At 64.1% G+C, this 22,958-nt stretch overlaps 1 protein-coding gene across 5 annotated transcripts; it reads right to left on the bottom strand.

The window, feature by feature from the left end:
* Window positions 1-1,707: 1,707 nt before the first annotated feature.
* KIF1C (kinesin family member 1C) lies at window positions 1,708-22,891 on the bottom strand. 5 transcript variants are annotated; one of them, XM_034989370.1, is made up of 24 exons: window positions 22,730-22,890; window positions 20,995-21,115; window positions 20,616-20,748; window positions 20,118-20,194; window positions 19,550-19,729; window positions 18,872-18,937; window positions 18,318-18,496; window positions 18,121-18,232; window positions 17,926-18,003; window positions 17,735-17,800; window positions 17,567-17,642; window positions 17,054-17,132; window positions 16,718-16,863; window positions 15,616-15,785; window positions 15,395-15,474; window positions 15,201-15,276; window positions 10,940-11,019; window positions 10,056-10,150; window positions 6,762-6,845; window positions 6,262-6,448; window positions 6,093-6,165; window positions 4,776-5,183; window positions 4,569-4,661; window positions 1,708-3,035 (listed from the first exon to the last, which is right to left on the bottom strand). In XM_034989370.1, exons 3-24 carry the CDS (start codon window positions 20,719-20,721, stop codon window positions 2,346-2,348), a joined length of 3,201 nt encoding a protein of 1,066 aa, XP_034845261.1. In that variant the 5' UTR covers window positions 20,722-20,748; window positions 20,995-21,115; window positions 22,730-22,890; the 3' UTR covers window positions 1,708-2,345. The 5 variants fall into 5 exon arrangements, with proteins under 5 accessions (XP_034845261.1, XP_034845259.1, XP_034845258.1 ...); XM_034989368.1 differs by having other exon boundaries at window positions 4,569-5,183; window positions 20,995-21,101; XM_034989367.1 differs by having other exon boundaries at window positions 4,569-5,183.
* Between the last annotated feature and the right edge of the window lie 67 nt (window positions 22,892-22,958).

The following is a 22,958-nucleotide window of genomic DNA, read 5'->3' on the forward strand; positions in this document are numbered from 1 at the left end:
ATAAAATTGGTAGATACTACACATTTATATAGGGCAGTCTTCAGGTGAAACTAACCCAACTGTATTTTAAAATAGTGAGCTCGGGGCACCTGAGTGGCTCAGTGGGTTAAGCGTCTGCTTTCGGCTCAGGTTCTGGGCTCAGGTCCTGGCATCGAGACCCCAGTCTTCGGGCTCTGTGCTCAGTAGGAAGCCTGCTTGTCCCTCTGCCCCTCCCCCAGCTCATGCTCCCTCTCTTTCTCTCTCTCAAATAAATAAAATATTTTTAAAAATAATAAATAAAATAACGAGCTGTCAGGGCGCCTGGGTGGTTCAGTCGGTTTTGTGTCCGACTCTTGATTTCGGCTCAGATCATGATCTCAGCGCTCAGCGGAGAGTCGGCTTGAGATTCTCTCTCCCTCTGCCCCTCCCCTCGCCTGTGCTCTCTCCCCCTGAAATAAATAAATAAATCTTAAAAAAAAAAAAAAAAGTGAGCTTTCGCATCTCAAGCACCACAGTATTTGTGCGTACCACTCGGCTTGCTGACCTGCAGGGAATGCTGCATTCTATCATTTTCTTGCTCACATTTAGTCTCCTCGACCAGATTACAAACTGCTCAAGGAAACAGTGTCGCCAAACTATCCATTACATTCCAGAGCTTCGGTCACTGCCAACGGGTCCCTGAAGACCTGGCAGTCGCAGCTGCCAAAAGAAAGGTAACCAGCATCAGGGTGTGGAAACCAAGAGTAAACATATCATACCCTTGCCCGGAGTGGTGGTTTGGCTGCAGCTGGGATAACGTCCATGGTTTTGGGTGCCTCAAGACTGACGTCAGGAAGCTGTGGGCAAGCAGCTCACTTTTTCAAATGGGTGCAACTGTTTTCCTGAGAACAGGATGAACACAGGGGGATTCCGGAGTGCGGCAAGGTGCGGGCAGGGTAGGGGTACAATGTCACCTCCAAAACCTTTCCCATAGGGCATGGCTGTGGGCTCGTCCCTCCAAGTCAGAACATTAAAGCAAGGGCGCCTGGGTGGCTCAGTCGTTAAGCGCCTGCCTTCGGCTCAGGTCATGATCCTGGAGTCCCGGGATCGAGTCCCGCATCGGGCTCCCTGCGCGGCAGGGAGTCTGCTTCTCCCTCTGACCCTCCCCACTCTCATGCTCTCTCTCTCTCACTCTCTCTCTCAAATAAATAAAATCTTAAAAAAAAAACCATTAAAGCAAGCCGGGAGCATCCTTCCTGGACAGTCTTAAAACAAAATACTGCTTGGAATGCTGAACACACCCTGCCGAAAAGCAGGGGACATGAACAGGACAAAAATAATCAGACAGGTGCAGGAAGCTTGACCAATGCGTTCACTGTTCAATAGCCAACAGAATTCCGGCTACTTGGGAGACCTTCCTGACAGTGAGGTGATTGGGTGGAGCTGAACCCCACCTTGCCCCCCAAATCCTCCATGTGCCGTTAGGAACAACAGGTTGGGCACGGACGGGTGGGTCTCCCGCTGTCCCCCCCCCATCCCTCCCTCTCTCCTTTGTGCAGGACCAAGGGCGGAGCTGGGGGCAGGGGTGGAGCGCTGGGTAAGCTAAAACAAAGGGAAATAAAGGACTCAGGCACTCTGAAGTGGGAGTCACCATGTGGAATGTTCAAGAAACCAAGACGGAAGCGGTCTCACATCTTGATCTGATTTCGAGGGTGCACACCTGTATAAAAATTCACTGAGCCGCACGCATAGGATCTGTGCATTTTACTTTGATAATCTACACCTCAGTTAAAACCCAAACCAAACCACCATCAGCAACAAGCTCCCTGTGTTTGCTATCCTTTATTAAAGGGCCCCACATCCTCATGAGACCCCAGCAAAACCAGAATCCAGACAGGTCCCCCAAATATAGCAGGAAGCCTGGAAGGGGAGGGGAATGACTTGCGATCCCCCCACGCCCCACCTCCCTGGAAACAGAAGCCCACCACATACGGACAGACAGACAGACAGGGGCCCGGAAGAGAACTCGCCTCACCCCAGGTCCTCTCCCCTTTGCCCCACTTGAAAAGAGAGTCACACACTGGCTACGCAGCACCCCAGCCCCCCACCCCACCCCTAGCAGCATTTGTGGGACCGCCCCCCCCGCGAGGGGCGCCCCGAGGCAGCTCCCATCCTCTTCCTTCACTTTGGTTTGCTCCGGGCAGCTCCGTGCGCGCTTCCTTCCTCCAGCCTCCGGCCCAGCCTCTCCCACGCCGTCCAGCACCTACTCGGACCTTCTCGCCCACCTGTCGCCTCCCTGCCCCGGGCTCCTGGGGCAGCAGCGGCTCCGGGGGCTGCTCCGCTCCCGGCTCGGCTCCCCCCTGCGGCCCCCCGCCCCCGGGCCGGGCTCACACGGCCGCCCCGCTCTCCTTGAGGTCGGGGGCCGAGCGCTGGCGCCTCATACGCGGGGGAGTGGTGTAGGGCGGGTAGCGGGGCCCCGGGGGCCGCTGCGCCGGGTACGGTTGGGGCTGCTGGGGGTAATAGTTGTGCTTTTTGGGCTGGAAGTGCTGGGGTTCGGGCTGAGCGGACCCGCCTCCCCGGGACCGGCCGCCTCCGTCCAGGGAGTTCCTGCGGGGCCGGTGGGACCTCCGGGGACTCGGGGGCCGGCGCGCGGGGGCGGCCGGAGGGGGCGCGACCTCCTCGGGGGGTTGGGGCGCCGTGGGGGCCTCCCCGGCCGCCGCCCCCGGCCACGACTCCCGGTGCTGGGGGTTGCTCTTGAAGGGGAAGCGCAGCTTGCAGTCGTGAGGGGGCACGAAGCGGGCGGGGGGCCGGCGCAGCCCCCCGCCCCGGCCCCCCGCGCCCTGCAGTCCCTGCAGCCGCAACTGCTCCTGCTTGAGCCAGCGCAGGCGACCCCGGCGGAAGGCGGGGTCCTCCTCCATGAGCCGGGACACCCGCTCCCAGCTGGACAGGGGCGGCGACGGGGGCCGCGCTGGGGCCGGGGGCGCGCGCTCGCCGGGGGCTTCCTCCTCCGCGGCCTCCGACCCCGGGGGCGCGGCCCAGGCGGCCTCCCCGGCCTCTTCGTTCTCATCCTCGTGATCCTAGGGGGGGGGGGCGGGGGAAGAGGGCGACAGAGAAGGGCCGTGAGGAGAGCCGAGCGCTGAGCAGCCGAGGGCAGGGGGTCGCAGAGGGGCTTGGAGACAAGGGGCCTGGGACAGTGGTCTGAGCTGATCCTGGCCTGCCACTTCCTGTCGCTGTGGTCTGCGCCCTGGCCAGTAACCTCCCGGTGCCCAGATCCTCGTGTGCTTGGCCACAGTACTTAATGCACTGGGCTGGTGGGAGAATTAACTGTTAACCCCGTAAAGCGTGTAGCTCAGGGTCGGGGCGGGAGCAGGGACCCCATAATCCTGCTGACTAAATAACGTGCCCGGGACATGGAGTAGCCAGAAGGTAAGAGAAACACCTGCCATCGTTTAAGGGGAGAGACACAGCTGATCAGTGAATGAGAAAAATACACGGTAGGGTACGTATCCTATCCTTCCGTGAAAAGTTAAGTAGAAATGCATACCTATATCATTTAATATATATTATTTACATTAACAGAAACATCTGTAACATAGGATATGATGTGCTTTATAGAAACGTGCACATTTGGGGGCACCTGGGTGGCTCAGTCGGTTAAGCGGCTGCCTTTGATTCAGGTCATGATCTCAGGGTCCTGGGATCGAGTCCTGCATGGGGCTCCCTGCTGGGGGCGGGGTCTGCTTCTCCCTCTGCTCCTCCCCCCACTCGTGCTCTCTCTCTCAAATAAACAAATGATCTTAAAGAAAAAAAAAGTGTACATTCAGGTGAAGAGCAGGGAAGGGGAGGGGGCCAGGGTGAAGGTGGCTGCCACCAGGGTCCAGGGAGGCTGTCACGGCAGTAGACACCGAAGTGGGGGGAAGGCACTCTAGGCGCAAAGGCTCGAGGCAGCAGGTGCCCAGCGAGATCCTGGAGCAGCAAGCAAGCCGGGCAGGAGAAGGTAAGCCGTCAGTGACCCCTTCCCGCCATGCGTCAGGGAAGGCAAGCGGGAACACGGCACGAAGCGTCTGCTGTAAGTAACCCCAGCGGCCAGCGCCCCACCTGGCGCACAGCAGCGCTCAGGTGTCTGCCTGTTCAGTGAACCCGTGCACGCCAGGGTTGAGCGATCACACGCCCCGCAAGGGCTGTTGTCGGGTTAGACGAGCGGGTGCGGGAGGAGCGCCCAGCACGGCGGTTCCCGTGGGGGTGGGGGGACGGTCCCCCGGGACGCACGTGCACGTGAACCTGCGTCCAGCCGCAAGTTAAGAACTGTGCGCTTCCTACGGGGCTTCTCAAGCCCTGCTGTACTTCTGAGACCCCCGGGAACCCGATGCAAATGCAGACTCCTCCCCAGACTCGGACGGAGCAGGTGTGGGGTGCAGCTCAGAGATCTGCATGTGCGGTCCACGCCCTGGGGATGGCGAGGCCGGGACTCCCAGCCTACACTGAGCATAGCGGCGTCTTTACAGGGAGCAGGGGAGGCCTGCTTGGCGGTGGGGGGAGCCCCGCTAGCCCAGGGGAGGAGCGGAAGCAGGGAGTGGAGGAGCACGCGTGCGGCCCGGGGCCCTCCCCACCTGGGTCAGCGGGATGACCCTCTCCATACGCAGCATGCGGTCCCTCAGGGCCTGCAGCTCGCGGTCCTTGCAGCTGTTCTGGAGCTTCACCTCCTGCAGGATCCCCGTCAGCTTGTCGATGTGCGCCCGCAGGTCCTCCACCTCCGCCCCGCGGGCCCCCTCCTCGCCGCCGCCACCTCCACTTCCGCCGCCTTCCTCCTCGCCCACCGTGTCCCAGACATCCCGGGCCACGGCCCTCCAGGCGTCCCCGGGGCCCTCGGGCTTGCCGTAGGTGCGACACAGCTCCCGCATCTTGAGCGCGGCCAGGGCCTCGATCTCTGCCCGCCCGTGGCGGAAGTCGGCCAGGGCCACCTCGTAGCAGATCTCCTTCACCGCCTGCATCTTCAGGTCGGCCATGGTGGCCCAGCGCGGGTCCTTGCCCTGCAGCCGCCGCCGCTGGGGGATCTGATAGACCCTCCGAGGGGCCCTGCGCTTGCCACTGCTGGGCAGGCCACAGCGCTTGACGATGGTCTGCACGGTGGTCGGGGGCAGCTGCTCTCGCAACGAGGAGATGAGCCGCCAGCTCTCCTCACAGGAGCGCTTGTCCGAGTCATCCCCGCTGTCCGAGTCCGCGTACTGGGGCCACAGAGAGAAGGGGGCGGGGGGTCAGGACCGCCCGGAGCTGCGGAGACGGAGCACCAGAGACGCGCCCCGCGGCCCCGCGCGCCCGACCCCCGCCCCGCGGCGCGAGGGAAGGAACAAGCCTCCCTCGCGGACACTCGCGGAAGATTTAAGGGCGCTAGGCGCGTGGACAGCGGCTGGCAGACGCGACCCTCAAGCAGGAGCGGGGGCTACATCGAGTCCGCGTGGCCTGCAGAGATCAGCGCTCAGGACCAGACTACACACCAAAGACCAATCCGCTTACACCACAATCTTAAGTCAATGACAGCACAGGCCGGTACTCGGATACCGTAAAAACCAGAACGGTCGAGTCCAGGAAGCCCTACTCGAGTGGGGCGGGCGGTACTCCCTGAACCCAGTCTGCCCCCCGAGTCACCGTCCTGTCCCCTCCTAAACGCCACAGCCACCCCTTGACCCCATGCCCACTCCCCACTCTGGCTCAGCATGAACCAAAAGCACAGTTGAGCTGAAGCACCGCCAGCCTATCTCCCGCCTCTCCAGGCCCGGGCCTCTCTGTGCAGCCCCCGCGCCCTCATCACGCCACTCTGCACAACCCCCACTGCCCATCCAGTCCCTCTGTGTGTCCCCTCATGCCCTGCCCCCCAATGCAGTCCCTCTGCATCTGCACGAGTGCCCCTGGCCCTCCTGCACTCTCCGCCCCTCCTGTGCCCCCTCTGGTCCTTCTGAGCATGTGCCCCCTGCCCCACCTGCTCCCCCCAATCCAGTCCCTCTGTGCGTGAGCCCTATGCCCCTCCCACGCCCCCCTCTGGTCCTTCTGCATATGCACCCCCTGCCCCTCCTGCGCCCCCCTCCGGTCCCTCTGCGCGTGCGCCCCCCACCCCCACTCCCCTGCCCAGCCCTCACCAGTCGCTGCTGCTCAAGCAGAAGATCAGCCTCCTCCTTCTCCTTCCGGTACTGATTCTCCAGGTCCTGCAGCCTGGGGTTGGGGAGGGAGGGCGGAGGAGCTGCTGGGGGCTCTGGAGCCCCCTCAGTGGGGTGCCCGACAACTCCAGAGAGCACCCGCTCCCCGTACCTCTTCTCCATCTCCAGCTTGATGTCAATGCCCTGCTGTTCCAACAGTTCCTTCTGGGCGAAGTTCCAGTCGACGGGCTCGGAGGGCGGCCCGGGGGGCGGGGGCACGCCTCGCTCCCGCTCCAGCCGTGCCTGCTCCGGGTGATTGAAGCGGAAAACGTGGTTCTTGCCCATCACGATCCTATTCCCTGCAGGGGGGAGCAGAGAAAGGTGGGCGCGCTCCCCCACAGCAGCAAGCCCATCCCCACGCCCACAGGTCCAGGGCCCTGCCCACAAGCCCAGGAGCCCCGACACCATCTCTCCCACCAGCCCAAGTCTGGGGGCAGTCAGTCCCCTGCTGATCCTCGTCCCTGATGGCCAAAGGGACTCGGGGGAGCCTGGCACCCTCTTCCTGCTTCCCCAGGCCCACAAGAGACCTCAAGAGCCGAGTCCCTCATCTCCCCTTCCTGGCCCCTTCCTCCGTCACATCCCCACACTGGCTCTGGCATCCCCCTCCCCTACCTGACTTCAGCACCAGGGGCTCAGTCACCAGTCTCCCGTTGACGTAGGTCTCGGCTCCTTCACAAGGCTCCAAGGTGACCACCACTGCCAGAGGGAGAGAGGAAAGGGGGCCCTTAGACCCTGGGGGAGGGAGTGATGTTCACAGATGCCCATCTTGCAGTACCCCCAAGACACATGCATGCACCCCCAGGCCCACCCCCAGTACCTGTCAGGGGTGCCACGGCCCCTCTGGTGGCAGCACAGGAAAGGAAGAGCAGAAGGAAGGTTAGAGCCCCAGCTACAATTCCAGAAGCCTCTGCAGGGGCTCCCTGCTGCCCCCCCATCCTCCCCAGCAGGGGCTCAGCAAAGCCGTCTCTCTCCGAGGGCTGGGTCTCCCGTGTCCGGCAGGCTGCGACTTCTGCCCCCCCAGACGCACACTCCTTCCTTTCCCGCGAGCGCTGGCCCAGCCCGGGCTCCTGCTGCAGCCCCAGCCCACTGCGGTCAGACTGTCCCCCTGCCTGCCCTTCTCAAGCCACGGACAAGACAGAGCCAACCCGACTCAGACGTCTACCGAGGTGCTCCTCAGTCCCTAAACCCACCGGAGCCTGCTGCTCGCTGGACGCGGGGCACGGGGCAGCTCCCCGCCCTCCAGGAGCGGCGCCCCACTGTCACGGACCCTGGGCAGCTCCTGAGCAGGGGGCTGCTGGGCAAGCTGTCTGACCTCCGTGGCTTCTATAAGCCGCCATGAGTAAGTCCTTCCTTACAGAACGCTTGAAAGGCTCAAAGAAAGCACTAGGTGAACCGAGTTCCCGTGGCCACGGCAAGTAACAGACCAAGCAGGATGGACGTGACGAGAGGCCGCGGGAGAGAAAAGCACAGAATGCAGCTTCGGGCGGAGGAGGGCTGGTGACAGGATGGGGGGGGACCTCGGGGCGCAAGCTCGAAGGCAGGCTCGCATCCATCACCGGGTCACCTCGAGGGCCGGGCAGGAGGAAGGCGACGGCAGAGGAGAGGGCGGGGGTGGCTGTGGGGTACCGGTCTCCCCCACCCTGTCCCACCACGCCCCCAAATTCATTCACTCACTCCGCAAGTACTCTGCCCCCCTACCACGTGCCAGGCGCTATCGTAGGTCCTGGAAATACCCTGGAGATAAAGCCCCAAGTCCCGGCTCTCACAGAGCTGACTTAGCTGGTCAGACCAGACAAGTCAACCAGTAGATAATCTAGCGGCAGCGCAGGGACGGGCCTGAGGGAGGGAAGCAGGGCCTGGCGGGAAGAGGGCTTTGCTCCCGCCCGGCCAGGGTGGCCTTGTCCCCATCCGTCCACAAGCCCACAGCCCTCTGTACTGAGGCAGAGCTGAGAGCAGCCCCCGAGCCGGCCACGGGGCGTGCGGACCCACACCTGCCGGCGTCTGGCTGCATGCTCTCGGGCGAATGCCCCAAGCCCCCCGAGCCTCGGTTCCCTCTCCCGGGGGCTGCGTGAGAACGGGCGGCAGCATGAGCCGGAGGGTCGCTATTCTTCGCCGTCCGCTCTGCGGGCCTCCCATCTCCAATCTGCTGCATGCGACCAAACCCTTTCTGCCCCCTCCCTCTGGGGCCCAGAATCCGCGGCTGCCTTCACGGCCGAGGAACCGTTCAGGCCTGCCTGTCTCCCCAGACACGCTCTGCGCTCCGGGGGGGAGGCTCGCTCTGCAGGCCCTGTGTGGTTTTGGCTGTCCCCTGGCACGTGGCTTGAGGTGACCGCAGAACAGGAACTCGGCAGAAGCCCCCAGGGCTGACCTGATCCGAGCTGGCAGCCCGCTGCGTTCAGCCACCGACCCGAACCCCACCAAAGTGCGCCAGGCGTGCGTCCACCTCAGCGGCAAGCCACACGACGGGGCCTTCCCCGATCTTACAAACGTGCTGACCACCGGTGCCCCATCTCCCCGTCCCCCCCCTTCCGCCTCTGAGGCCCGTGCGCAGGCTCAGCGGAGGGAGCACGCCCATGGACAGCGCCCTGCCTCCCCGCCCCATGCACTTCCCAGGGCTCGACTCCACTGGGGCCTGAGTAAACCCAAATTGTTCCATTTCTTTCTTTTTTTTTTTTTTAAAGATTTTTATTTTTATTTATTTGAGAGAATGAGACAGAGAGCATGAGAGGGAGGAGGGTCAGAGGGAGAAGCAGACTCCCCGCTGAGCAGGGAGCCCGATGCGGGACTCGATCCCGGGACTCCAAGATCATGACCTGGGCCGAAGGCAGTCGCTTAATCAACTGAGCCACCCAGGCGCCCCCAAATTGTTCCATTTCTTAAAACAGTGACTGAGAGGCGCCTGGGTGGCTCAGTCGTTAAGTGTCTGCCTTCCGTTCAGGTCATGATCCCGGGGTCCTGGGATCGAGCCCCGCATCGGGCTCCCTGCTCGGCAGGAAGCCTGCTTCTCCCTCTCCCACTCCCCCTGCTTGTGTTCCCTCTCTAGTTGTGTCTCTCTCTGTCAAATAAATACATAAAATCTTTAAAAAAAACAAACAAAAAACCAGTGACTGAACCGGGACAAAATGGTGACCTCAACACACAGCCTGGGGGCGCCTGGACGGCACAGTCGGTTAAGCGTCTGACTCTCAATCTCGGCTGAGGTCGTATCTCGGGGTCGTGCGATTGAGCCCCACGTCGGGCTCCGCGCTCGGCAGAGTCTGCTAGAAGCCCCCTCCCTCTGCCCCTCCCCCTGCACTTGCACGCATGCCTGTACACACTCACTCTCTCTCAAAAAAACATTACATTAAAAAAAACCAATGACGACCCCGAACTACACAAGTATCGTTTTGTCGCTGTATCAGACAGACTACCACCTTCGCCGTTAGGTCTCGTGATTCCTAAACGCTTTCGCTAATTTGGCCAAAGTAGGGCTAAAAATCCCCGAGAGTCTCGGAACCAGAGGGATATGGGGGCTGGAAGCCTCTGCGGTCTGGATACAAGCGGGTTTTGCAGAGATAAACTCCGATTCCCACCAAAACAAACCCAGCTTTTCACGGGAAATGACCAGGGCGCTATTTGAGGCTAAAAATCTAGGCAGAGGGTACGACCTCCTCCTCACCAACCCCCCCGCCCCGCACGCATGCCCCGGTGCTGTGGGTCGGCCTCGGGGACGCCGCCCCCCCTGCCCGCCGTGGCGGACTGCGTTCCCAGGACAGGCGCAGACAGCTAGAGCTTCACCTGAGCGCGAAGCCCCGCTGAGGCCAGGGACACGGCTGCGCTCCCAGGCTGCAGACCCCGCCGGCTTCTGCATCCAGCGTGGGACGGGACTGCGTTCGGTGGCCACGCCACTCACCCCTCAAACGTTACCTTCTCCGTCCGGCTGCGGGATGCTCTGGAACACACAGTGCTGCTCCCGAATGAACTGCCCGGTCAGCTTGATGTCCACATCTACCTGGCCGACCCTGGGTTCGGAAGCAACGGCCGACCTTTTCTGAGCACGGGCCAGACACCGGCCAAGCCCCTTCCCAGCGCAAGTTCACCCAGAGCCGTAAGCCGGTTATTCCCACCTCACGGATCAGGGAGCGGAGGCTCAGAAGAGTAACCGGGCCAAGGTCACACAGCCCCGCGCTGGTGAGGCTGGGATCCGAGCCCAGACCTGCCTGACTCGGGAGCCCGCGTCTGACTCCCCGTGTTACACTACGTGGGGAAAGGGAGCCTGCAGCGGGCGGGCTCCCCCAGCCCGAGGGCTCCCTCCTAGCCCTGGATCGTCACCCAGCACAGCTACACGTGCTCGTGGTGGGAGAAGGGGCACCCTCACCCCTTCGGCTCCGGGAGGCGACCTCGGAGGCCCCGAGCCCCAGGGTATCGCTGGCGTTAGCTGGCAAAGCCACCGCCCTGCAAGCACTGCTCCCCACCGTGAAGCGGGGGCCTCACTGCACCGACAGATGCCAAGGCTATGGACGTGGGAGTCTGAGTTTCCCGCCACCCCTCTGCCCCGGTAATTCGGGGAGCTATCCCTACGAGCCAGGCTGGTCCCCAGAGGTGTCTTACCCACCCCAAAGTGGTGGGTGGAGGGGATGGCTGATGCACGGCCAGGCTCACAACTTCTCAGGAAGCCAGAGGGCGAGCTGGGCCGTGCGGGCAGGGGGGTCTCCAGGAAGGTCACCGGAAAGGGGGTCACTGGCGCGGCCGTTTGTCTGCAGCCACACCCCCCGGGGAGAGGTTGCCCCACAGACGGGGGTACACGCTACCTGGTGATGCCATCTTTGATGTGGTAGAGCAGACATTCCGACATGAGGGGGTCTTCGTTCAGGTTCACCAGGTGGGGGGTCTGAGGGAGGAGGGGAGGGGTCAGGGGCGTCGGGGGGTGTCCGCCCTGCCGGCCGCATCCCCCCCCGGGAGCTCTCCCACCCCCCCGAGCCCCACTTACACACCTCTCCACACACACAGGGGTCTACAGACCCACCCCACCCGTCCGGCCCCCTGACGGCCCCAAGTCTCCGGGCAGGCCGACCCACCTATGTCCTGACGGAGACCTCAGGACGCCCCGGCCCTCGCCCCTGCTCTCCCCGTGCCCCTCTCCGTCCCCCTCCGTGCCCGTCTCATTTCCCTTCGGCATGCCTCTTGCCTCACGTGGAGAGTGCGAGCGGGCGTGGGGTGAGGGGACCCCACTTCCCACCTCTCTTTCCAGCTCGAGTTTCTTAGGGACACAGCCGACTTTTATAATTGAAGAACAAGAAACGTCAGCTCGATACGACAGCAAAGGAAACCAACAGACCCGCTGCTCACAGCAGACTCCCCGCTCTCCCCGGCCACGGCCACACCAGGCTGCCTCACCTGGGGCCTCCCCGACCGACCCATCCTGCACACCTGGCTGGCTGAGCAGGACGCTGTTCTGCACCGGAAACCCAGCCCGTGCCCCTCCCCAGAAGCACCCTTCCCGACTGCAGTATCTCGGCCAACACCCCCGCCCCCCCGGCACGGAACTCTGGGCCGCGGCCCTGACCGCCAAGCCCGGGGAAGTCTCCCTCCCTTCCGTCCGCTGCCCCTTCGGCCCTCCCCGCCCCGGGCCTGCCCTCGCCCGCACACAGCACTGCCCAGTGGGGCCCTTCTCCACCCAGACCTCTCCGGCCGGCACCCCGTGGCCATCTGACTCGAGCCTGCTTTTGATGGGGGTACCCCCGGGCCTCCAGGTCAGGGCCCCCAGGGCAGGGCCTCAGCCCACGTATCCCAGCCCCGTCCCAGGGCCCCCCTTGCCTTCTGTGCTCCTGCCCCGTGGGCTGCAGAGCGTCCGCCCCAGAAGCAGGCCTCCTGCATCCCTGACCGCCCTCGGGAGCTGCTGCCAGGTTCCCTGGCCTGGAACAGCCTCCCTCCAGGCCCCACCCCAACCCGTCAAAATCATTCACTTCCTGTCCCTCAAGGTCTGTCTCAAATGCCACTTCCTCCACGAAGCTTCCCAAAGCCGCCCACCCGAACACGAGATGCCCTGCCCGCGTTCTGCGAGGATTTACTCCGGCCTTTCTACCTGCCAGACCCCAGGAGGTGCCGGGGACCCGCAGATGAGCCCCAGCCAGACGCTGCTGGCCCCTCAGCAGGGGAAACAGAGTCACCTTGGGGTGGAGCCCACGACACGTGGGAAAGGGACGCCCCACGGAAGCTTCTGACCTTTTCACGCCCTCCCTCAGCTCCCTCGTTCATCGTCCCTTTGTCCCCAGGGAGGCACTCACGGAAAAGAGCCGTGAAGGACGCCCGGAGCTCAGGGCGTTGGGAGGACAGCATGGCAGCTGGTCCTTGAGGACGAGGGGCACGAGGACGGTAGAAGGAAGAGTCAGGACAAGGGCCCCGAGGCGGGAGAGCACAGGGTGGAGGGACTGGCTGGGAAACAGCCACGGTCCCGGCCCGTGGCTCTCCGGGAGCACCGTGAACAGGCAGCCCACAGCGCATCGTCCGCGGTGCATACGATGTGTGTCCGTGCGTCTGCCCCAGCCCGGGCACCCAACAGTCACTACCACCCTCCTCCCGGCCCGAGGACACTCATGCCCTCCCTCACCGCAGCCTCAGGCCTGCTCTGGGAACGGCAGACACGGACGGGCTCCGGAAGCAGAAAGCGATCTATCCCTCGAGAGAGGAGACACGATTTAGGGCAGTGCTTTTCCATCTTCGTTCGGCCCTGGAACCCTTTGTTCGGATGAAACTATACCTGGGAGCCTAATACGTCAGGCAGATAAAAGCAGGGAGATGCTGGGGCCAAAGCTGGGGACAGGGGACCCAGAGTCTGGCCCTGTCCACCCCCTGCAGCCCCTGGGAAGGAGGTCCCAGGCCAGGTCGGAAAATCAGTGATTTAAGACGTCCTTGGGGCCGGTGGTGGGAGTCCCTGGAAGACTCTCTGCTCTCTCGGAGACAAACTAGCTTTTCCCGCAGGACCCGATCCCTGCCAGAGCGTTCCAGGCTGGAGCCAGCCCCACCAAACCCAGAGCCTAGCCGCTCTCCGCCCCGCAGTATGCTCGCCGTTTCCCGTGAGAACGCGTGCAGTCTCGCCACCCTGAGCAGACGTGACAGTGAGTTACCCTAACACACCATCTTCACGAGCGAGACCAGCAAAGACCGGAAGGCCAAAGAGGGTGAGGGAACGTGGGCTCCCCTGTGGCGCTCCAGGGAGCGTAAAGGGGCACGGTTACGATCTCTGGAGGGCACTTAAGCAAAATACGCCAAAATCTTACATGGCGACTGTTTGACCCCAAACCCCCACTTCTTGGAATTTGTTCTCGAGATGATAAACCCACCCGTAAGACCAGGCAGCGGAACGTGGCTTACAGCGTCAAAGGACGCAAGACAACCTAAGTGCCCGCTGGCAGGAGGCTGGTTCAACACGATCCCATATCCGCTCGAGTATTCAGACACCACGAGAAAGAACAGACGGAACGCTGACACCCTGTCCCCTGGAGAAGCGTAGGGAGGGACCCACCGCTGGTCCAGAGACAGGCGGTGTGCGTGGACACGGGGACAAGTTTGCTTGGCTCACGCCTGTCCGCGCACAGACCAGCCCTGGATGAATGCGTCAGGAACGGAAAACGGCGCAGGCCCGCGGAGGGGAAGGAAGATCTCCCTCCCACCGTACCGATCTCTCGTACCACGTGCACGTTCCCCTTACTGGACCAATTCAAAACCAAACCCAACCTAACCCGTCGCTGGTCCCCTGGCCTCAGGGGGTGGCACCCATCCTTGTGAAGCGTGACGCCCTCCAGGAAAGAAACACCCCCATCAGGGGCGCCCAGCACCCCTGCCCGGCTGCAAGCCACACGGAGAGCCATCTGTGGGCCCCCTGCCCGAGATGCAGACCACAGACGGACCTCAAAGTCCGAGTGCCCAGCCCCGGACCAGACCCCAGTCACCCCCACCATGCCCACTTACTCCCTGGCTGTGCCTCAGGGCAGGGCAGACCCCTCTCCTCTTCGGGGATCCCCGTTCGACGATGCCTGCGTGTTGTTTCCTAGACGACCCCGACCTTGAGATCGGGGGGTCCTCCTGCCAACAACCGCCCACCTCTTCCAGGCAGCCCCGTCCGGCTCTGAGCACAGCACCCGACCAGGGCCTGATCCCGCGAGCTTCATGCGGGGGACCAGACAGGCGAGGCTGGCCCCCCAGAAGGACCGAAGTTCCCACTCTGCCCCAGCAGGCCTCCAGGACGCGCTCCACGACCCCCAGCCCCGCTGGCGGCCTGCAGCCTGTGTCCTGACTGGCCTGTCCCTGTGCTGTGCTGGCCGGTGAAGACCGAGGGCCTCGCCTGCCTCCAGGCGAGCCTGACCACCTCCCTGCGTCCCCTGGACACGCACCCCACGGCAGGTGGGCAGGCGGGCGACAGGGGTGGTGTGCCCGGCTCGGCCGACAGGGCCGTGGCGCTCAGCCCGGCGCCCACCCGGCTCCCGTCACCCATGTCCAGTGCGGCCTCCAAGCCGCGTCCCCGGGACGCCAGTTTCCACGTGTCTCCAGCTGGACGGACCCTCGCATCCGACAGTTCAGCGCCCGCGCCCCTGCCCTCACGGCATCTGCCGGTGCCTCTCAGGAACGCGTGTCTGACTGCATGTCTGAGCAGTTAACACATGCATGGGGCACAAAACCCGACACGGAAGAGCGCACAGTGAACACGCAGCCATCCCAGCCCGCCCCCAGGCTCCCGCGTCCCCCCCACCCCCGGGGTAACCCCTAAAGCCCGTTTCTTGGGAATCAGACGAATGCCGCGTGCACCCACATACACACATACACCTGTTAACATGTGGACCCCGAGCAGCCCTAGAACCCCCTCCCCGAAAGGGCAGGGACCCTGGCATACGTCCGTGGCCTCTAGAGCCCCCACCACGGGCCCCTAGCAAGACTGGCCACGGGCTGACCGCCGGGAGGAGGCGACGGGCATGGGACAAAAGCAGGCTTCGGAGTTGGGGCTCACCCCATGCCCCCTGACCCTCTGCTCTAACCCTTCCAGGGTCTCCTAGGCCTCAGCGGACCCTCACTCACCTTCTTCGGAGAGAAGACGCCCACCGTTCCTCCGTCCTCCCGGACGGCCACCCCCATCTCGGCCAGCAATGCTTCTCTGGAGGCAGAAAGACAGATGGTCTTATGGGGACCCGTGAGCTCCTTCCCTGCAGGGCCTGACCTCCCCTCCCCGCCACACCCGTCCAGAGTCCCAGCTGTCAGCCCGCCCCCCGCACCTCTCCATCCTCAGAGCTTCCGTCTTGCGTAGCTTCTCCTCCCACGTCTCGTTCAGCTCGGCGATGATCTTCTCCGTCTCCTGGGGGCACATGACAAGCAGGGCTCAGTGAGGCCGGGGTCCTGCCCCCGGGGTTCCTCCTTCCTCCTGAACTCTGGCCTTGGAGAACTAGACTCCCAGCAGCTCCCAGCCTCCCTCCCCTCGCCAGCTCAAGCTGCCCACCTGCAGCCTCTCCATGGCCTCCTCAGGCCCAATCTGGGGTTCAGCACTGGGGGAGAATGAGGGCTCCAGCTCGCCGTTGTGTGCGGGGGGATGTGAGGGTGAAGCTGGGGCGGGGGGGGACGACACAGCGGGCAGGGCACCTCCGGAACTCCCCTCGTCCACCTTCGGGCCTGCCAGGGAGAAGGAGGCCACAGGAGGCTGAGAAAACGTGGAGCCCATTAGAGACGCAGAGAAGGTGTCACGGGGACCAGCCTGCAAGGACTCTGGAAGACATCCGGTCAACCTTCGCCAAGCAGAGCGCTCCCCTGCTGCGGCCTTGACACGTGGGCACCCGGTGTCTGCTTGTTCCCCTCCAGGCACGGAGGGCTCACTACTGAACAAGGCCGCGAGGGGACTCCCACCATCAGGTTCTTGGCCGCGACCTGCCGCGACCTGCCGCGCGTCAAGGGTGCCTTCTGTGGGGAGCAGGGCTACTGCTTTCCCTTCTGCGAGGCTCCCTCCACAGGCAGGAGGGGGGTGTCGTGTCTACCTCACCCTGCTCCTCCCGAGAACGGACCCCCCATTCTTCGCTCCCGGGCCCCTCGGCCCCCGGGACTGGATGCAGAGTCCAGCCGTGATGTGGCCAGCACGGGCCATGCAGCCTCTAACCAGGGCACCATCTGGCGCTCGCGAGGCTGAACGTCCCATTGTAGAAACCACTCCACTGCTGACTATCATCACGCTTACGGCCAGGGGGACCCGCGACAGTCCACGCCACAAGACCGTCTGCTGAGGCAGGTGACCCGCGGCCTCTCCTACGTGATTTACTGCTTGAACCACAAACGCAGGGCTTGCCATCCTCTCCAGCTCCTTCGCTGCAGCAGTTCCCGGGGCCCCCTGAACCCTCACCCCCCCGGAGAATCCATGCTCCTGGCTCTGGAACGGCTGAAGGCCTGTGATGTACCCTCTGCGTAGCCGCGTCCGCGCTGCCAGGCACATGAAGAGCTTCGTGGTCGGCGAGCCGTCTCCAGCCTCAGGACCAGGCGCGGGCAGCCGGGGCACAAGGCGGGCAGAGGGGCGTCCCTGAGCGGCATCCCTGAGCGGCCCTCCCCTGGAGCCCTACCTCCCAGAGCCGAGGCCGACAGCCCCTGAGCCAGCAGCAGCTCCCGCAGCCGGGCCACCTCCTCCTGCAGCTCTCGGATCAGCCGGGCGTTGGGGTCCTCGTTGATGACCGCATTACAGCGGATCTGCTTGGTGCGGTCAGCGTACCTGGGGAGGAGGGGATTTGGGTGGGTGCGGCCCGGATGCCCCTGGGTCTGCGGCCTGTCCCCTCCCTCTCGCAGATTGTTAGATCCTGGGTCCGGCTGAGACTCGGCCTGTCTCCCGGCCAGGGTCTCGAGCTGCCGGCCTCTGAGCTCCTGGCCCCTTCCCGGCCGCCCCGCTCCCGCCGGAGCCCCACCTGAGGGTGCTGAGAGTCTCCTCGTAGTTGATGTCTGCGGGGCTCAGCGCCGCGATCATGGCCGTGCGTGAGTTCCCACCTGCGAGAGGAGTGGGGAAAGCTCAGGTGAGCTAGGGCCTAAGAGCAGTCAGGCTGGGTCTTGGGGTCAGGGGTCTGACAGGGTCACCGTCTGAGATGGGGTGAAGCTACGAGTCATAGAACTCCCCACAGACGCTGGCAGTCAGACGGGACAGGTGAGGTCACGTACACCTCTGACGTCTTCAGGACAGACCAGTGAGAGGAGGACAAAGCCAGCGGTGGGCACGGGGTCAGAGAGGGCCCGTGGCTCGCCTCAGCATCGGGACATCTTCCAAGGATGTCCCCTGGGATGGGGACGGTCGGGGGGCAGTCAGGGGACAGCTGGGGGATGACTGGTGGAATTTGAGATTCTAGGAGTGGCAAGGGGATCCATCAGACGTATCAAAGCGGGGAGGGCGGCAGGGTCCGTAAAGAGAGAGAGGAGGAGCTCCTCACCCAGATTCTCCTTGAGCAGCCAGGTGAGCACAGAGTCCCTGTAAGGGATAAAATCCGACTTCCGCTTCTTGGATTGCTGAGGATGGAAGGGGAAGGGGGTCAGGATGAGCCACCCCTCTGCCCCCGCCCCATCCCAGAGCCGCTCCTCTTCCCAGCCCCCGGTCTTACCAGATCCGCCAGGGCTGAGATCACCTTCCCAAGAGTCGTCAGGGACTTATTGATGTTGGCACCTTCCTGGAAAGGGATGAGGAATATGGGCAACGGGGGCCTCCTCCCCGACTCCGCTCTGCCTCCCCCCAGCCAGAGACCACCACCCGCAGCCCAGCACTGACCTTACCCATCCCTCCAAAGCCCCCTACCTTCAGGCGCATGCCCCGGGCCCCCGAGGAGTCAGCCCGCTCACTGCCAGCAAGGTCCACCAAACTGATCTTGCTGACCTGGGGTCGGAGGAAAGGGCAGGAGGTAACGGGGTGTGGGAGGCGGGAGGGGCGGGCAGATCAGGGGGACGCCCGGCAAGGGAACGGGGTAGGCAGCCAGGGCTGGAGGAACCCCACCTTCTCCGAGTCCAGCCCGGTGAGCTGATCATGGCAGCGTTGCGTGAAGACAATGGTGAAGACAGCATGTGAGCGGCTGCTGGTCTCGTTCATGTTGGTGGCGGCCACAGTCCTGGGGGGAAGGAGCGGTCACTGCATCCGGCCTCTCACCTGCCTGGCCTGGTTCCCTCTCCCTGCGCTCCAGCCGCCGGCCTCACCGAGCCTTGTTTCCACAGTCCATGAGGTCGGCAATGTCTGCGTAGGAGGTCACGGCCAGCTTCGACAGGTCCTGCACGTAGGGGCCCAGGATGGGGTGCTCCCGGACCCGCAGAGAGCCCCGACTCTTGGGGTTCAGGAGGTCTCGCACCCGCTCACAATAGATCTCCATGTAGCTCACCTGAGCAGGAGAAGCAAATAAGAAGCGACAGGTGTCGGAGACGTACGGATAACGAAACTTGCACCCAGCTCCCTGGATGGAACGTGGGTGACGGCATGTTGTGGACACCGAGCACGCACATCGCCCCAGGCGCGGTGCCGAGCACTTCGCCCATGCGGGCTCGCTGACCCAACAGCCCTAGGAGGGGGACCGGTCACTATCCGTTCAGGAGTGAACAAACTCAAGAGCAGGGAGATGAAATCAGCTGCCCAAAGTCTCTGTGAGTAACGGGGCAGAGCCGCGGGCAGGCCCGAGGCTGCCTGAGTCCCGAGATGCCCGTAGTCTTGTCCCTGCTGCCCCTCCCCTGCCCGGGGCCCCACCAGGACCCAGGCTCACCTCCACGGAATAGGAGAGCTGAGCACTCTCGTTCTTATTAACGCGAGAGAAGAGGTCCTCGCAGAGCTGGAAGGGGACACAGAGAAGCAGCTGTTCCCGGCGCCCCTACTGTGCCCCGGCCCGAGTGGCTCTGTTTAACCCCCACCACAGCCTGAGGGGGCGGGTGTTCCCATTTCACAGATGGGGAAGCAACCTCCCAGGGGTTCATGCTTGCCCAGCGTCACCAACTACCACGTGGTGAGCCGGGAAGCAAACGCCGGCACCCTGACATCAGAGCCCATGGGCAAGGCCACTGTGCGGCACGGTCAGGGAGAATTACGGTCAGCTCCCGGTTATCCACATCTGCTTTCTCTACGGTCCGCACCCTGACTACGGTAGGCATGTCCGTGGGGAGCCGCGCTCACAGACGAGGTAAAACCGCAACAAGCGGCAGCACCAGGGTTCAGACCCAGGATTCTCCAGCAGCAAGGCTCTGGCTCCAGCTTTGCTGCTTCCGGTGGGGGCAGAGACCCCTCCCCACGGGGCCCCACGTAGCTGCCCGCCCCTCCCCCCTCACATTCCCCACCAGCACAGCCTCAGAGACCCAGGTCTCTGCTCCATAGCCCGTGGGCCCTTCCTGCCCCGGGGAGCAGCTGAGCTGCTCTGCCCCGGCCGCCCCGCCAGGTCACGGGCGTGTACCTGGGGCACGATGCCCTGCTGCCCTGGCTCCTGACGCCCCATCATGGTGTACGACTTCCCAGCCCCGGTCTGCCCGTACGCAAAGATGCACACGTTGTAGCCTTCGAAGGCATGGAGCAACATCTCTTCTCCGATGTCCCGATACACCTGCTGCTGAGATGCAAACTGGGGGTCCTCGGCCTAGTGAAGCAGAGACAGAGCAGGAGCCCTACGTGACTCCGTCCTCAGGGTCTGGGTCCCGAGAGTCTTGTCCCCATCACTGCTGATCACCCAAAAGTCCTATGTGCCCTGAGCAAACCCCACGCGTGGTTCTACTCACCCGAGACAGGATCCTATACGGTCTCCTGCCAGACCTAATCACCCCGAGGGATTCTCCCTCCCTGCATCCTGGTCCCAGTCACATGCCCTAAGGGTCCTACTCACCCCCACCCTGGGGTCCTGGTCCTCCCATCCCGGTCCCTATTACCCCAAATATAAAACCTGCCCTATATCCCAGCAATGTCCCCTCCCCAGTGCCTAAACCCCTGTTCCTCGTTGCTGAGCTCTCCCTTCACCCCAGCAACCTCACCGAAGTGTGTGACCAGTACGAGTAGTCAAAGGTAAAGCTTTTGGGGGCATCTTTGCTCTGTTTGGGGTTGACGATGGCTGACGGGGCAGGAGAAGGAAAGACAGGAAGGCCAAGGTCAGGTACTCCCGACCTCTGCCCATTCCCCCCCGTTGTGGGAATCCAGTTATCCCACTCCCCACCTCTGTCCTAGTTCATCTCTCCCCTTTAATACTCCCCACCCCCTCCAGCCACTCGGCTAATTTTGGCTTCTCAGGACCCGCCCCCCCCACCAGGCTGCCTCCCCGATTGGGCAATGGAGGGCTCCAGGCCAACATTCCCCCTCCCAGGGACTGGGAACGTGGAAAGGCCAGCCTGCCCCCACCCTGCCCCCACCCTTCTGACTAGCACCTGCTCCGCACCCAGCTCAGTCCTCCTCCTGGTTCGGCCCAGCCGGCCAGGCCAGCGTGGTGGGCCTGCCTGCCCCGCCTGTGCCCAGCCAGGCCCCTGGGACTCACTCACAGGTGGTGCTGCCCTGCATGCTGACCACACACTTGGCATCCTGGCTGGTCTCACGGGCGTTGAAGGGCCGAACCCTCACGGCCACTTTCACTGAGGCACCAGCCATGGCTCCCGAGACTCTCAGCCTCCTCAGCTGAAGGACAGAGACAGAAGAGGTGGTCAGAGCCCGCTGGGGGGACCCAGACATTGCCTCGTGTCTTCTCCCAGGATCCAGCATCTCCACCCCCTTCCCCAGCTCCCCAGCCCCTCCAGGACCTAGCTCCTGGCCCTCTGGCCTTCCTCCCAAATGTCACTCTCCTCAGCGACTCCCAGTGGTGTTCCTGCCTCTCTCCCCGGCCACATCCCAGCTCGCAGGGACCTGGGCCATCATCCCAGTTACCTGGCGTCCTGGCCCCAGACCAGGGGGGCTGTATCAGCTCTGGCTGCCACCGGCCCTCGTAGGGGAAGCCCCATCCTACCCTTGGGGCCTGGACACGCCAGCTGGGGCTGTGGGGGAAACCCTGGTTGTGGGGGAAGAGTGGTTAGGAGGCACCTGGGGCTCCAGAGGTGGGTCGGGGTTCTGCGGCTGGAGGGCAGGGGCAGGGGGCAAGGTTAGGAGAGGGGAGGACTGCGGTCCCTCCCAAGTGGCTGAAAGCAATGTGAATCCAAGGACAGGGACCGTGATATTTTTATTCCTCGTCACTCATGAGTGTACTGGACACCCAGATAGAGAAGAGAGAGAGAGGCTGGACAGAGGACAGTTCAGAGAGAGGAACGCAGAGGTAGAGACACTGGCGGTGACAGGAAGAGGGGCAGAAGAACGACAGAAAGTCACAGACACTGAGAAAGAGAGAGATCCAAGACAGGAGGAGGCAAGATCCAGGTCATGCTATGGAAGAAACGAGGGAAGGAGAAGAGGAAGGAGACACAGAAGATCGCAGACACAGAAATCGTAGACAGGGAGGGCAGCTCTGGGGCGACAGCACAAAGTGGGAGCCCAGGACAGACAGGAGAGAAAACCCCAAACATAAAACCTGCCCTAAAATTCCCCCACAGTGCCAGCCAAGAAGTAGAAATCTAGAGCCCACAGCCTCCACACAGGGAGGAACCGCCCGTGGCAAAGTTCAAGGGCTGGGGGGACAGCCCAGGCCTGGGATCCACGGGCAGCCCGTGGGCCCCAAACCCCTCGCCCAGCCCCCAGCACTTCCTCCTCAGGATCCTGGACAATGGGCAGGGGAGGGTGGGGTCATCCTGTATCCATCACACCAACCCCCAGGGCTCCTCTGTTGGGGGCTCCCTGCGAAATACCTGTGACTTCACTGGGGGGCGGGAAAGCACCGGGGTCGCCCCAAAAGGAAGCAGGCAGGTCCCAGCCCCAGCCTGGGCCAGCACTATGGCGTCCACTGCCCCGGGGGAAGGTGCCAGGCTGGAGCCCAGGAATGTGGGTGCCCCAGTGCTCACACCCTGGGAGGAGAGGCTGAGCAGCCCACGCCCACGGGCAGGAGGGTGGAGGCCAGCGAAGGCGGCCGGGGATGCTGGGGCCCCTTCTGTGGCCCCACAGGACCAAAGGGCCTGTCCTGCTGGGCCTCACCTCCGCAGCCTTCCTGGGCAGGGCACGGGAAGGGGACAGGGCTGGTGCGTCCCAGGACAGGAAGGGAGGAGCTCAGATCACAGAGGCTGTGTCAGGAAGCACAGCGCCGACCCCCCAGACCCTGCCCCGGGCAGGGGCCACGACGGGGAAACGCCGTGGTCACGCCGTCGCGGCTCACGGGGCACGGAAGAGGCTGGCGCGGCCGAGGCGCGGCCGGGGGCACCTGCCCCCAGCCCGCCCGGTGATCCCGGCGCGGACCCCGGTCCCGGCCTGTGCCGGCGGCCAGGCGGACCCGGTGTTCCCTCCCGGCCGGCCGCCCGACGGCCGCCCCGGGCCTGGCACCTCTCTGCGCCTCCGCGGGACAAACAGCACATGACCCCGGCTCCCGCGGCCGGCCGGGACCCCGGCTCCCCGCCCCCCACCGGCACATTCCTCGGCGGGCGTCCCCCGCCCTCCCGCGCCCTCCCCCCCCCCCCCCCCCCCCCCCCTCCCGGCGGGGGCCCCCCCCCCCCCCCCCCCCCCCCCCCCCCCCCCCAGCGCTCACCTCGTCGCGGCGGGGCTCCCCGAGCGGCTCGGCTGAGGGCACGGGGGCGACCTTCCGGGGCGGGGGGGGCGTGAGACGGCGGCCGGCAGATCCGGAGCGGGCTCGGGGCTGCCCCCGCCCCTCGCCGGGTCCCCGGGCGGCGGGCGGCGGACTCGCGCCCCGGGGGCGGCAGCAGCAGGGGCGCCAGCGGCCGGCGCCCGCCCGGGCAGCGCGAGCTGGGGCGGGAGCG

Source organism: Mirounga leonina, unplaced genomic scaffold (assembly GCF_011800145.1).
Source record: "Mirounga leonina isolate KUSES-001 unplaced genomic scaffold, KU_Mleo_1.0 Mir_488, whole genome shotgun sequence".
Lineage (NCBI taxonomy): Eukaryota > Metazoa > Chordata > Mammalia > Carnivora > Phocidae > Mirounga > Mirounga leonina.